This window comes from Hemiscyllium ocellatum, chromosome 5, assembly GCF_020745735.1.
Source record: "Hemiscyllium ocellatum isolate sHemOce1 chromosome 5, sHemOce1.pat.X.cur, whole genome shotgun sequence".
NCBI lineage: Eukaryota > Metazoa > Chordata > Chondrichthyes > Orectolobiformes > Hemiscylliidae > Hemiscyllium > Hemiscyllium ocellatum.
The window spans coordinates 86557960-86572112 of NC_083405.1; the positions used below are offsets into that span (position 1 = coordinate 86557960).

General features: G+C 40.2%; 1 protein-coding gene across 1 annotated transcript in view; it reads left to right on the forward strand.

Moving 5' to 3' along the window:
* Nucleotides 1–14153, forward strand: part of itga8 (integrin, alpha 8) — a 217519-nt gene that overhangs the window by 113795 nt on the left and 89571 nt on the right. Inside the window, exons 19-20 of the mRNA XM_060824941.1 lie at nucleotides 12179–12246; nucleotides 12491–12638. Coding sequence (XP_060680924.1) covers nucleotides 12179–12246; nucleotides 12491–12638 — 216 coding nt within the window. The remainder of the gene's footprint in view (nucleotides 1–12178; nucleotides 12247–12490; nucleotides 12639–14153) is intronic.

A 14153-nucleotide genomic window follows, 5' to 3' on the forward strand; every position in this document is an offset into this window, starting at 1 on the left:
ATATTTGATCCTCTCATTTCTTATTACACTCTTTATTATCCTCTGTTTGTTTTTGTATCCTTCCCAATCTTCTGATTTCCAACTGTTCTTAGCCACTTTATAGGATCTCTCTTTTTCTTTAATACATTTCCTGACTTCTTTTGTCAGCCATGGTTGTCTAATCCCTCCCCGGATAATCTTTCTTTTCTTGGGGATGAACCTCTGTACGGTGTCCTCAATTATACCCACAAACTCCTGCCATTTTTGCTCTACTGTCTTCCTGGTTAGCCTCTGCTTCCAGTCTATTTTTGTCAGTTCCTCCCTCATGCCCTCATAATTACCTTTATTTAACTGTAACACCATTACATCCGATTTTGCCTTCTCTCTTTCAAACTCCAGACTGAACTCTACCATATTATGATCGCTACTTCCTAAGGGTTCCCTTACTTTAAGATCTTTTATAGAGTCTGGTTCATTGCAAAGCACTAGGTCCAGAATAGCCTGCTCCCTTGTGGGCTCCATGACAAGCTGTTCCAAAAAGCCATCCTGTAAGCATTCCATGAATTCCCTTTCATTGGATCCACTAGCAACATTATCTACCCAGTCCACCTGCATATTGAAGTCTTCCATGATCAATGTGACCTTGCCTTTCTGACATGCCTTCTCTATTTCCTGGTACATGTTGCGTCCCTGGTCCTGACCACTGTTGGGAGGTCTATACACAACTCCAATTATGGTTTTTTTGCCTTTGTGGTTCCTCAATTCCACCCACACAGACTCCACATCATCCGACACTATGTCATTCAATACCATTGATTTAATTTTGTTCTTAACTAACAAGACAACCCCACCCCCTCTGCCCACCTCTCTGTCTTTTCGATAAGTTGAAAAACCATGGAGGTTTAACTGCCAGTCCTGACCCCCCTGTGACCAAGTCTCTGTGATGCCTACCACATCATAATCATTCACATTTATCTGTGCCATTAGTTCATCGGCTTTGTTATGAATGCTACGAGCATTCAGGTAAAGTGCCTTAATGCTAACTTTCTTATCATTAGAGATGTTGGAAGTCATATGATGTCCCAAGTTATCCTTGCTTTTTTCTGCATTCTCAGTCTGCCTCAATTTTAAATCTGCCTGGACACATGCTATCCTGCTGCTTATCTTTCCATTTAACGCCATACTCCCTGTCGCTTTCACTTTCACTTTCCCTTCCCCCCAACTCAGAAGTTTAAAGTCCTACTGACCACCCTATTTAACCTGTTGGATTATAACCTGATGTTGTGTGATTTTTAACTTTGTCCATCCCAGTCCAGCACCGGCTCCTCCACATCCTGTTTGAAATTAGAATGCAAACCAGATTTTGGATAGATTTCTATCGATATGTTTCTTTTAACCATGTAATCATTTGGTAGGCAAATAAAAATCACATTGTCATGCCTCATTTAAGCCATTTATTACAGTGGGGATTCAAACTAATCCAGTTGAAACACATGCACAACTGGTGATAGCAGTAGCAAATGCATTGATGCAGGGTCTTTGCTGAGATCTTCTCAGATCTTTGCAATTAGCCAACAGGGGGGCTTGTTCGGATGAGAGTCAGGGCTGCAGAGTGGCCATGGCACAGTAACAAAGGAAGGTATTCCTGGGGTGGGAGAAAGAAGGAAAGTAATGGTAATAAGGGACAATGCTATAAGGGTGATTGACATCATTTCTCTGCAGCAAAGAGCATGAGTTCAGACTGCGGTATCTGCCTGGTTCCAGAGGCCGGGATATCAGCACTTAGCCAGAGAAAAACTCGCAGTGGGAAGCAAATAATCTGGTCACCATGGTTCATATTGTAATTAATGGAATAGTATAACTAGGAAAGAGACTCTGCTGAGGGAATATGAGAAGTCAGCTCAATTAAAAACAGAACATCAATGTTAATAAACACTGGATTACTGCCTGAGCTGCGTGCAAATTAGTATAGGATGTAAGAGCTTAGCGAAGGAGAACATGGCTGGTGTGGGAGAAGTGGGTTCTAATTTGTGTGGCATTAGCACTGGGGAATGTGGGCTCTGCATCGCTGGAATGTTCAATACCTGAAATATGCTGGATTTGGTGAGCTGCATAACTAGGGAGCTAAACAGGGCTTTGAACTAAACAGAGGATGGGTAGGGGGAGATGTTAGAGGAATCAAACTAGGATAATTGTAATAATGCAATGGACAGAGTTGAGACAGGGGAGCACAATATTAATATAGAAAATGAGATTTGGAGAATGGCAAGAATTAAAAGAGAAGAAAATCCAGCAAAATACCAACAGTAATTTCTAGATGCCACAAAGATACCAAAAAGTGAAAGGATGTGTATCTGAATGTGCACTGCATGCAATAAAAAGCTGATAAATTGATAGAGCATGCGGAAGTGAATAAACATGATTTGATAGCCATTATGGAGATGTGGCTACATGATAACAAGGACTAGGTCCTGAATATTGGTGGGTATATAATGTTCAAGCAGAACAGTCATCAAGGTAAAGGGGGAGGGGTTGCATTCCTAATTGAAAATTGGTTCAATAGTTAGAGACCATAAGATGCAGGAACAGAAATAAGCTATTCAGCCCATCAAGCCTGCTCCGCCAGTTAATGAGATTCATGGATGATCTGATAATCTACTTTCCTGCCTTACCCCAAACCCTTGATCTCCTTACTGATTAAAAATTTGTCTGAGATGACCTAGAATCAGGAAATCCAGTTATAGATTTGATTAGGGAAAAAATAATTTTCTACAGGCTCAAACAATAACTGCAATATATGACAAATCATAAAACAAATAATGGGTGCTTGTGATTTAAACAATACTTGTGGATGATTTTAGTGAACACATTAACAAGAAAATTCAAATTCATAATATTAGCCCGGATGAGAACTTCACAGAATGCTTTCTGGATAGTTTCTTAGGACAGCACACTCTGGAAACAAAGACAGAGCAAGTTATACTAGTCTTGGGTTATGTAATCTGATAGGATTAACTAATTACCTCAGAGAAATTACCTCTGGACAGTAGAGATAACAATATGGTTGAATTTTACATCCAATTGGAAAGGGAGAAGAGTGGGTCTAAGACTAGTATGTTAATTATTAAAAGGACAACCGTGTAGCATAGTTGGAAAGCTGAGTTCGCTGAAGTGAGTTGAGATATTAAATTAGCAAATCAGTGGAGAAGAAGTGGCAGACATTTCTCAGAAATATTTCAGAAAACTCCCAGAAAAGATTACATATGCACCTAATCAAAATCCAACAACTCATGTGATGTTTCTATAAGGGTAGCCTGTACATGATACTACCACATCTGCCAATGTTGGTACTTTTGATTCTCCACATTCCCATCTTAAAGTTGTTGATTCAGTGCTGATAAATATCTGCTTGCTGGCATTTTTGGGATCCTGTTAGGGATGCATTTAAGACCAATGTTGCATTTGAGTATGACATGGGGGTCTTTCTACTTGATATTTTTATTCGTAGTCTTTGCTGATGCTTTCTGTCTGACATTACCTCCTTCATCAGCACATCTGTTTCTGATTTCTGCATTGTTAGTGACAATGTCAGCATCATTTCTGACAGGTTTCTGGCAATGATATCTGCATGTGTTCTCAGTAGTAGTCAGGTCTGTGTTCCTGCTGACGAAACTACATCACTGCCTGCGATTGTGACAGATCTGTCAGAAATAATGAGGCACTTCAAGGAACATGATGGTTCCTGTTCAACCGGGACTTAGCAGAATGATTAAAAGGAAGACAATTATTGTGGTGTCTTGCATAAGTGCTGCAGAAAGGCAAAAAAGTCAGGGCGAAGTAAGGAACAAGGATGAATACTCTACCATTTGTTTTTGCTTAGCTTCTCCTTGGCAATTTGTATATCTAACGACATTGCAAAAATGAAAAAGGTTTTTTCCTTAATGTAATCCTTTGGCACTTGGTCTTATCCCTTGCCTTATTGCATTTGGTAATGTTGCAGAATTGGACTAGAAACTAGTTTTGACTATTCAAATTGATTAGCTTCCGTTATTGAACCCATGGTGTTTCTGTTGTGAGGAGTTTCATCAACAGGGATGCTAAAACCTAGTAGCAGTGGGTGAGAAACATGACCCCTGTCAGCCTTTCGTGGCCTCCCTCTTCCATCTTCGTTAATTTACAATTAAGTAGTTGCAATGGGAATTATCAAGAATCTGGTTTCTTTTGGTATAGGTCAAAGTACAGTTAAATAAATATATTTAAAATAAAATTGAGAAAGGAATTGTACAAGTGCCAGCACACATTTTTCTTTTCATCAGAAGGAATTCCCTTAAATTGTGGGAGGGCCCAGACGACTGGCAGCAGGTGTGTTGGTTAGTGATATCACATTCAGATGTGGACGTCTTGTTCTTGTGGAAACGCTGACTTCACAGAATTTACAAATATGGTTTTCATTTACTTAGAATGATCTGATATTTACTGCACGTAGTGTGGCAAACAAGGGACAATTTGTCCACTTTTATTTTAATTCAGAGTCCATTTGTTTCAATACCAAAGTTGTCACCTGAGAAGCTTCATGAGAGTGAGGGAAGACATGGAGGGCAGGAATTTTTCAACTTCATTGGCTGGCCTGTAATCTGGCATTGTGGATCTCTGCCAGTTCTTGAACATGCCAGATTTTAGTTCCATTGATTACAATAGATGAAAATGAATAGAAAATCTATTCCATTATTTATGCTATGCAAGTAACAACATTGAAAGTAATATCTAAAAGCACTCTTAAATGTCAAATGTAGGATATTAAATGGACCTTAGAACAGGCTACTCCCGATAACATGCTCCCCATTGTCCCCCTCAACCTAACCCCATCATCTGTAGACCCTCTTTCTCCAAGACTAGTTCCCTTTTTTGTGAAAATCTCCTTCTTTGTACGGTGTAAGAAATGTGATCCTTCTAAGTTTGCGTATGTTGGCTTTGTATCAATGATGTCTCAGGTAAGGAAGCTATTGTTAACTCACAATTGTTGGTCATATTTTGTCTCTATTTGTTACTCTCTTGTTGCTAATGAGCTTCTTTGTGTGAAGTTTTACTCTTTAATGTCTTGATGAATGGTCGTCAATTATCTTGGACATCTTCAAAGAAATTATATCCTAGTTTGCTCTCAAAAAGTTATTGAATTGTTAATCACTCTTTCGATGCCAACAATCCTCTCTGCTTCTGTATACGTCTTTAAATTCCTGATAATTTTGCGTTAATGATATTAACATGAACTTTTCTTGTTCCCTCTTAGTCCTTCCAACCTCTGGCTATACCTCATCACCACCACTTCATACTCTAATCAAGTACTTCCCTGAGGAATTAAAACAGACTGTTTAACCTTTTTATTCCATCATTGATTTCATTCCCGCTGATCTATACCCCAACACCTTTTACTTCTCTTTGATTTTCATCCTGTCTTATCCCTATATCCTCAGTTGATAAAATTCCCTTTCTACTTCAAGCCTTTTCTTCCCTCCTTGCAGATTTCAGAATCTAAAATCTATATTTGAAAATATAAAGTCACGATTTCTCTTCCATTTTTCTTTTAAATCTTTTCACCTGACTGTGGATCTTCACCTTGTTTAACAATGAAAAAAACTCATGTGTACATAATTCAGAATTTTAAGTCCCAGATAAACAACATGATTGTAATTTTCTTTAGCCTCAGTAATCATACATTGAATGCCAAATATCTTAGAGTCCTGCATCTTCAGTGTTGTAGGCTGGTGGTAAATCACTTTAATGGTTCTGAAATGGTATCAAAGTACTCATCAGGAAATGGCATTAGTTAACCAGATGGGATTTTACAACAGTTGACACAGGTTACCATTTGGCCAGCTTTTAATACCAGATTTAATAATTGAATTCACATTGCACCATACACCATGTTGGGATTCAAACCTTGTCCTAGCACATTAGTTTTGGTCTCTGTATTATTAGTTCAGTGACATTATCACTACTCCACCACCTCTCTATAATCTTGTTTTTTTTCAATTTTCCCATTCCCCTTTATTTACATAGAAATCCACTGAACAAAATATCCTCATGCGTGGAAGTAGGAGCTGTTATACCTAATTCATTACTCCAATGAACTATTGTTTTTTGAGCTGAATTTGAGAGATGGTTATATGGAATGGTCCCATTGAAACTTTGAATAAACCTAGATTGTCCCAGATGTAAACCTTGTTTCAGGGTAACAACTGTCCCAGAGGAAGCAGCTTTTGGCAATTTGGCTGGTGAAGTAGCCTGAATTGGGTTGTGAGTCTTGTTTGACTCATCTCACACAGCCCTTGCCATTCTGGGTAGAAGCTGCATCCACATCATCCAAGTTTGTCTTGGAATTGCTTCTCCTGCTTTCTGCTACTGCCCAGACCAGATGCCTGGTGACTTCGTCACCTGAATCAGGTGATACCCTGCAAGCGTAGTGATTGGCTCTTGTCTCAGACCTTCTCCGAGGACATGAGGAGTGATAACACACTCAGCACATGACCTCTAAAGTGAGCTTCATCCCCACCCCCATTCACCCATTGTACTCTTTGCTACCTTCACCCACCCTCCTCCCTGACCTAAACCTCCATCCACACCCCCACTCACTCTATGCTACTTTCTCCCCATCTCCACCCCCCTCTCATTTATCTCTTCACTCTGCAGGCACCCTGCCGCTATTCCTGATGAACGGCTTTTGCCCAAAACGTCGATTTTCCTGCTTCTCAGATGTTGCCTGACCTACTGTGTTTTTCCAGCACCACTCTAATCTAGACTGTTGGTGTGGGAATGAATGAGATGTCGTGAGGGTAGACGCCAGCCCCATGTCTGAAGCTGCAGGTATTGGAGGGCATTGCCATTGTCCAGAGAGACAGTGGCATCTGTAGCCAGTCCTTAAACACTAAACTATTATAAGTTCTAACTGGCATTAAGATGCTGACAGAATTTATAGGCTCTTTAGGCCCTTCTGCAAATTTTGAAAAACTTCACACAATATGCTGCAGATGTAGGTAGTAGACTCATACACTTCCCCATCATCTCAAACACATGTCTGGAAATTGTTTCCACATGTGATTGATACTCCTTATTCAAATCCCTTTTGAAGTCTGGACCGTTAAAGAACTGAGCCTTCAGCTCTCCAGCTGAGGGCATTGACTACAAAGGAAAACCTTCAAAACAAAAGGTCATACCCCTGACTTAGCGAGTGCTCCGGCTATTCAGGTGCAGGCCGAGAAGAACATTGTTGCAGCTTCAGTAAAACTGAATCTCCATCTGAGGACTGTACGATGGTCATTCCACATTAATGTTTGGGCTCTTGGATTAAAATGCTGAAAATTCAAATCATTCTAGCCATCTGCTACTATACAAGATTGATGCTGTTGAGTAGGTGAGTAGACGATTGTAACATGTATGCAGAGTGACTTCGGAATGCCTGATAATGTTGATGACATCATTCACGTAAGATATTGTGGCACATTTGCTAGCTCTTTCCCTCAGCAATCTCTGGGTTCAAGCACCACTCTAGGACTTGAGGACAAAGGTAAAGCTGTTATACCAAAGGACGACTAAATGAGTGTTGCAGAGTCATCTTTGAGATGAGATGTTGAACTGAGCTGTGCTTTCTCAGGTAGTTGTAGTAGATCCCCAGCACTGTTCAAGAAGAGTAGGGGAGTTATTTCTGGTGTTCTGAACACTAGCCCTTAATCAACACCACTGAAACAGATGATCTCGTCTTTATCACATTCCTTGACATAAAACTTTGCTGTAACATTTTCCACATGACAATAGCCACACTTCAAATGTATATGTACAGTGACCCAAACCTGGCACCCTCAGGACCAAAATCATGCTGGGTTACAGATTTTTCCAGATTCTGGTTTGCCCATGAACTTGTTACACAAGCTACGTGGCGATAGGGGGAAATGGCTGATTACTGATTGGTCTTCCTGAAATCTGCCTGGCATGTTGCAATTGAAATGTTCCCACCAGTGGAATAGGCAGTTTGTTTGTAAACAGTGACTGGGCACCGTTCACCCTTGTTATTCTTTTTTGCTTAAACCCATCAGATAAGGTCATTTTTTTTTTCACACTGATTAGAAATCAGTCAGTTAAAATTGTTTTGGCCATGCTCGCAATAGCTCTGGAACATAACAATCCCAACCACAGCCAGGGCCATCAGGCTCTCCTGCAAGGAGACAAAGACAAAAAAAAAGTTAAATCACTCATCAGCTTGAACTCTAGATTTTTATCTCAAAGGTTGACATTAGCCACACTCGGAACCAACACTTTCTCAACCCTTTGGACAGTGAGGGCAGGAGGAAGCAGATTTTAAAACACTGTGATAAACTCAGATCTTGTATGTGCACAAGAAAAACCAAAAGAACTGCAGATGCTGTAAATCAGAAACAAAAACAGAAGTTGCTGGAAAAGTTCAGGAGGCCTGGCAGCAGTTCTGAGGAAGGGTCACGGGACCCAAAACGTTAACTCTGATTTCTCTTCACAGATGCTGCCAGACCAGGTGAGCTTTTCCAGCAACTCCTGTTTTTGTTCCCATATGTGTGCACAACCTTCACTGATTACATCCTTTGGGATGCAGGCGAGAATTGCCTCTTCATTCCCAAACTTACTCTGCTCCGGGAGAAAAATATCCAGTTTTCACACTCCTCGGGTTCATAAACAGCTGGTTTTGAAAGAGTGCTCCTATCATTCATTGGCTGAATTTGTATGAGTTGAGATGTCTGGTGGTTGTGAAATGCACTATGTAAATGCAGATTTTTCTATAATCTCTGAGCTGTTGTAATAAGTGTTGGTGTTATGATCTTACTTCAGCATGCGGAACTATACATGTCTAGAAGGAACAGTGAAATACTTAGTTGGTGTATTAAGTAGATTTTTTTGCTGCATTTGTGTTGTAATGTCATAAACTTGCACGTGAGAGCTGAGGACAAACAAATTAGTACCTGGAGTCCTTTAACAGATAAAGCTGCTGTCCTGCCTGTCACATCTCCATTCCCTGCCCTACCTCTAGCCAGGTTAAATTATAGCAATTCCACCTACTGTCCACAACTGAGTTTAAAATAGGTGAATTCCACTTTAATTTATCAACATTACAAACATGTACAATTGACACAGAACACAAGCTTGGTTCCTTCAATATATATGAAAGAAAATAAATTATGCACCAAATGGAATTATTTTAAAACAATATCCCAAAGGACCAGCTACACCATTATTGCATACATTTTTCATTTACAATATTTCATACAGCACACTATGTTTCATAGTTTCTTTTTGAGTAATGAATTCTTCCAAGTCTTCCATTTATAAAGCATCTTTCACTTCACATTTTTTATGTGGCCTCTAAATACAGATCATCCAAGATTTTTCTTATTTGTTCATGGGATGTAGGTACCTCTCACTGGGCCAGCATCTATTGACCATCCATAATTGCCCTCAAGAAGGATATGGTGAGCTCATTGAATGGTTACAGTCCATGTGGTATAGGTATACCCACGGTGCTGTTAGGGAGGGGGTTCCAGCAAATAGGATCCAAGTTACATCCACACCTCCACAGCTCAGCTGAGGTGGCTACACTGTAAAAAGCTTATGTTTTCAGCATTTGATACCAAGTTGGCACCGTGAAGTGATAAGCCATGATTCCTTGTTTGGTCAGAGACTTGGCTTTGAGGAGTCTTCAGTCTGAGATGGCTGACAGAACAAGTGTCAGCCTCATCACTTAGGACATGTTGCACAAGCACAATCCGCTCATCAAACTGGCTAAGTAAGCTACTACTTTAAAGGATGGACCCGGATTTACTCAATGATCAGGCAGACTACAGAAGACGAACCACCAAAAGAGCACTGCAGCCATGGGCAGCAGAGCACCACAAAGGGTTTGGCCAAGGGGCATAAGACAGAAGTCGGTGCAACCTCTCAGCCAAGGAATTTCTAAGCAAAGGATCAGAATCTTAACTTATTGGAGCTGCAGTGTCAAAGAATGTGTGCCCCTATGGCAGGTGGTTACAGACATACACACCAACTGAAAAAGGACCTCGGGCAGACACCAGCTGGGTCCAAAACCATTTCCTATGTCACAAAGATTCGATCCCATAGACAAACAAATTGCTTGTTGTGAGCTAGGTCTTTAATTTAGAAATATTTCCAATATGAACCAAACTAGATATTTGTGTGAATTTGTCTGGAAATTTATATTTAAATGGGATGAAAGTAGTTTGCAGCAGCTAATTAGGAAGGTGAATGTAATGCTGGCTCTTATTTCAAGGGGTTAGAACATAGTGTAGAAATGTCTTACTGCAATTGTACAAGTTAGTGGTGTGACCACATCTGGAATACTGTGTTTTGGTCCCCTTATTAAAGGGGACCATTGCAGGCAGTTCAATAAAGGTTCACTCGGATGATCCCTGGTATGGAGGGATGGTTTTATGAGCAAACATTGAACAGGTTGGGACCCTACTCACTGGAGTGTGGAAGAATGAGGAGACATCTCATTGAATAATATAGGATTCTTAAGGGGTTTGACAGAATAAATGCTGAGAGAATGCTTCCCCCCATGGGAGAGTCTAGGACCAGAGGGCATAGTCTCAGAATAAAGGGGCATCAAGTTAAGAGTGACTTGCAGAAGAATCGCTTCTTAGAGGATTCCAAATCTTTGAAACTCCTTGTAACAGAGAGTTGTGGAGTGCAGAGCTCTTGTGTATATTTAAGGCTGAGGTGGACATATTCTTGATCAGTAGGAGAATCAAGGGTTATGATGAAAATGCAGGAAAGTGAACACGAGGAATGTGGAATCAGCCATGATCTGATTGAATGGTGGAACAGGCTCAAGGGACTGAACAGTCTACTCCTGTTCCTATATCTCAAGTCATACGGCCTAATGAAGCAAGTTCCATAGAAACTCAGAGTTTAATACATTGTTTAATACATTCTACAGAACAACGGCACATAAATCAAAATTTATTAATTACAAAAATAAGTTAACATGCTCAGAAACAGAAGAAGTTACACAGACAAATTGTTTGATTCATGGACTGAAAAGGTTTCTAATCCCGTCCATAACTAGTTTTGTTGAACAGTCCCTATTAAATAGGATGCAGAATAAACCCTCAGGTTCCATTGCAATGAGCAATTCTCCAGAACCTGGATTATCAGATAACATTTTCTGGTTTATAGGCACAGGTTATACATACCTACTCACATGGTAATCTTCCCAAAAATGATGGATTTTCCACTTTGTGGAAGTTGATGTACTTTGCCAAAATATACTGACGCCTGTCCTTGTGGCCAAATTTAAGAGCAGTGTTTCCAATGTTTCCTTTGGTGGGTTTTGTGACTCTGGCAGGTTAAGTAACCTTGGTCTTGTGGCCTCCTTGAACTGCTGTCCTGAAGTTTGCATTCTGGAACATAACTAGAACATGTGACAAAATGTGCCTTTTCAGATTCAGTTCTTTCAGTATTCTTGTCGTGTTGTGAGTGAAATTTATGAGGTCTAGCATTTATGGAATCTGCACAGCAGGGGGCTTTTCCTTCTGGAACATTTTGGTTTTGCTGCGTTTTGCTGCAAGCCAAGCTCATCAACATTCATTTCCAACCTTCTCCCCACTGCTCATTTCAGCGAGTGAGATATTACTTACTTGTGAAAACCAAGCTCTGGGGAGAGAAAGATTGATTTATACTGAACTTGAGGAACTGTCTGCTATTAGTAAGGTCAATTCCCTCTGGTAGTTCTAACAAGGGCTGGGTTGTTTCAGAAAGGAAAAATCTTATGTTGCCTTGTCCTGCTAATTACAGTGTATTATTGTAGCAGATGAAGAAAAGGCATTGTAGAAACATACTGAGATTAGATGAAGTAATGAAATTACAGGGGTGAATATTAATATGTTGTATTATAGATAGTCAAATGCATTGTTTAGATGTATTTGTTCTAATATTTGGCATTTAGCCAACTAACACATGTTTAAGCAATTTCCTTGCATTATGGAAGGATCAGAGTGCTTATATTCTTACATCAATTTGAGCCTGACTCTTTCTGCTGCTTTGAAAACAATTTAAATTTTTGTTTATGGATCTTATTTACAATATTAGAATTATTCTTCCAGCCTCTATAACTGATACAAAACTTTAAACCAAATGCTAGAGTTTATTATTCTTTTCTCAATAGGCACACATTCTGCTAGATTGTGGAAAGGACAATGTTTGCATCCCAGCACTTAAACTTTCAGCTACCCCGTAAGTTGAATATTTTGTATGTATTACATATCACTGAAGCTTATCAGCATGTAAAATTTATAGTCAAGTACATGGGCGTTCATCATGACAGATTTGTGATCATTTTTATTGTCAGTAAGAGACTGAAGAAATGATATCTTTAACATCTGTGGAGTGTGTTTATGATTGATAGCATGCTGTCAGTTTGACTAGGAGAGGAGAAAGATTAAAATACATTGACACTTCACCTTTTTCTGCTTCACAGTGATAGACAACAGTTAATATTTGGAGATGAGAATCCTCTCACTCTAATCATAAATGGGAGGAATGAAGGAGAAGGAGCATATGAAGCAGAACTCAATGTCATTATACCACCTGAAGCAGATTACATTGGCGTTATACGCAACAATGAGGTAATAGAACTGAAGACACAATGTTTGATTTGTCTGATAGCTGTGGGTTGCAAATTGTCAAACAGTTATTCTAAACGGATTTCTTGAGACAAAAATCTCGCAAGAGTCTTAAAGTTGGTGATCAATACAAGATGACATTGGGGACCATTTTATCCAAGATTCTCCCTTATTGTTACTGTCGGATTTGTAACATAAAATTAATTGGATATGTGTGGCTTGAGAGAAGAAATTTGAAGTAGCATGCAAAATTGAGCAGGAGTACAGATGCTTAACAGAATTGTGCCTTTTTATGTTCAGGAATTGAATTTCAAGAGCAATTATTTCACAATTATAAAGTGACATGGTTTACTTAAAGCCATCTCTGTGTTATAACATATCATGTTTATAATTTGCACAGGATCAATAATCATCCTCCTTACAAAATAAAGTTCAACATGTAAATACAGAAGCAATGGTTGACAATGATCAACTTTCCTCTTTGCACTGGTGCCGTTTTACACGAGCTGTTCTTGAGTTGTGGAAAGAGTTCCATGTTTGTGCTGGATTTTACCAGCCCTCCAGAGACAGCTAGGCAGGGTAGGGGGTAAGAGGAGGAGGTCGGGTGGAGTGGGGTTATTGGCCTGGAAGATGATGATGGAGTACCCTCAGCCTTCTTCCCTGCCATGAATTTTACAACCAATGCTTGACCAACGCTCTACCATTTGGACACGCCAGATGACAGCATGGCAACTTGTGTTGGGCTCAGACCACCACTTCTTCCCACATTTAGTAGCAATGGCTCTTCCTCTGGCAACACACCTTAGCCCTCACCAAAACCAAACTCGCAATCCCTATCACCCTTCCATTGTCAGGGATTGCCTGACAGGCTACAGAGACCTCTGACACTACGCACCATGCTGTTAGGATAGCGTTCATCACTGCGTCCTGTTCTTCCAGGTGTAGTCCTACCAGAGGCCACTACTCTCAATGAGTCCAAGCTCCCATCCTTTGACAGGATGTCAGCCACAACCTCATGATGGGGCATGAAATCCCACAATCTCCAACCTGACCGAGATGGGGTTACGCCCAGTTTTCCAGCCCATCATTGAGGTTGCTAACACTGTGGGCAATTCACCCCCGTTTGTCTGCAAGGCTAGTGGATGCCCTGAAAAAGATGCAAATTGGGATGAGAAAACAGCATACCAATTGAGCACCAGGTACTCAGAGCTCATAGAAAACAAATAATCATCTCAGGTTGCATTTTCACTCCTAGTGCCGACAAAATGTTTTGGACTTACTTGGAAGAGCTGCTGCATTTGTATCCACTATTCCAGTCTTTCGTTGCTGTTTTGTGAGGATGAATTTACACAGCCATTCTGAGAGCTACATACATCCGCTCTCTAAATCTGTTTCACCGTTGTTCCCTGTCTGTGGCCTGGATTTAATGCATCCTTTCATGACTGAAAGTATGTTGGCTGGGTCAAATCAACCAGGGGGAGCCAGAAAGTTACACCCTTTACCCTTGCTTGTCAAGCC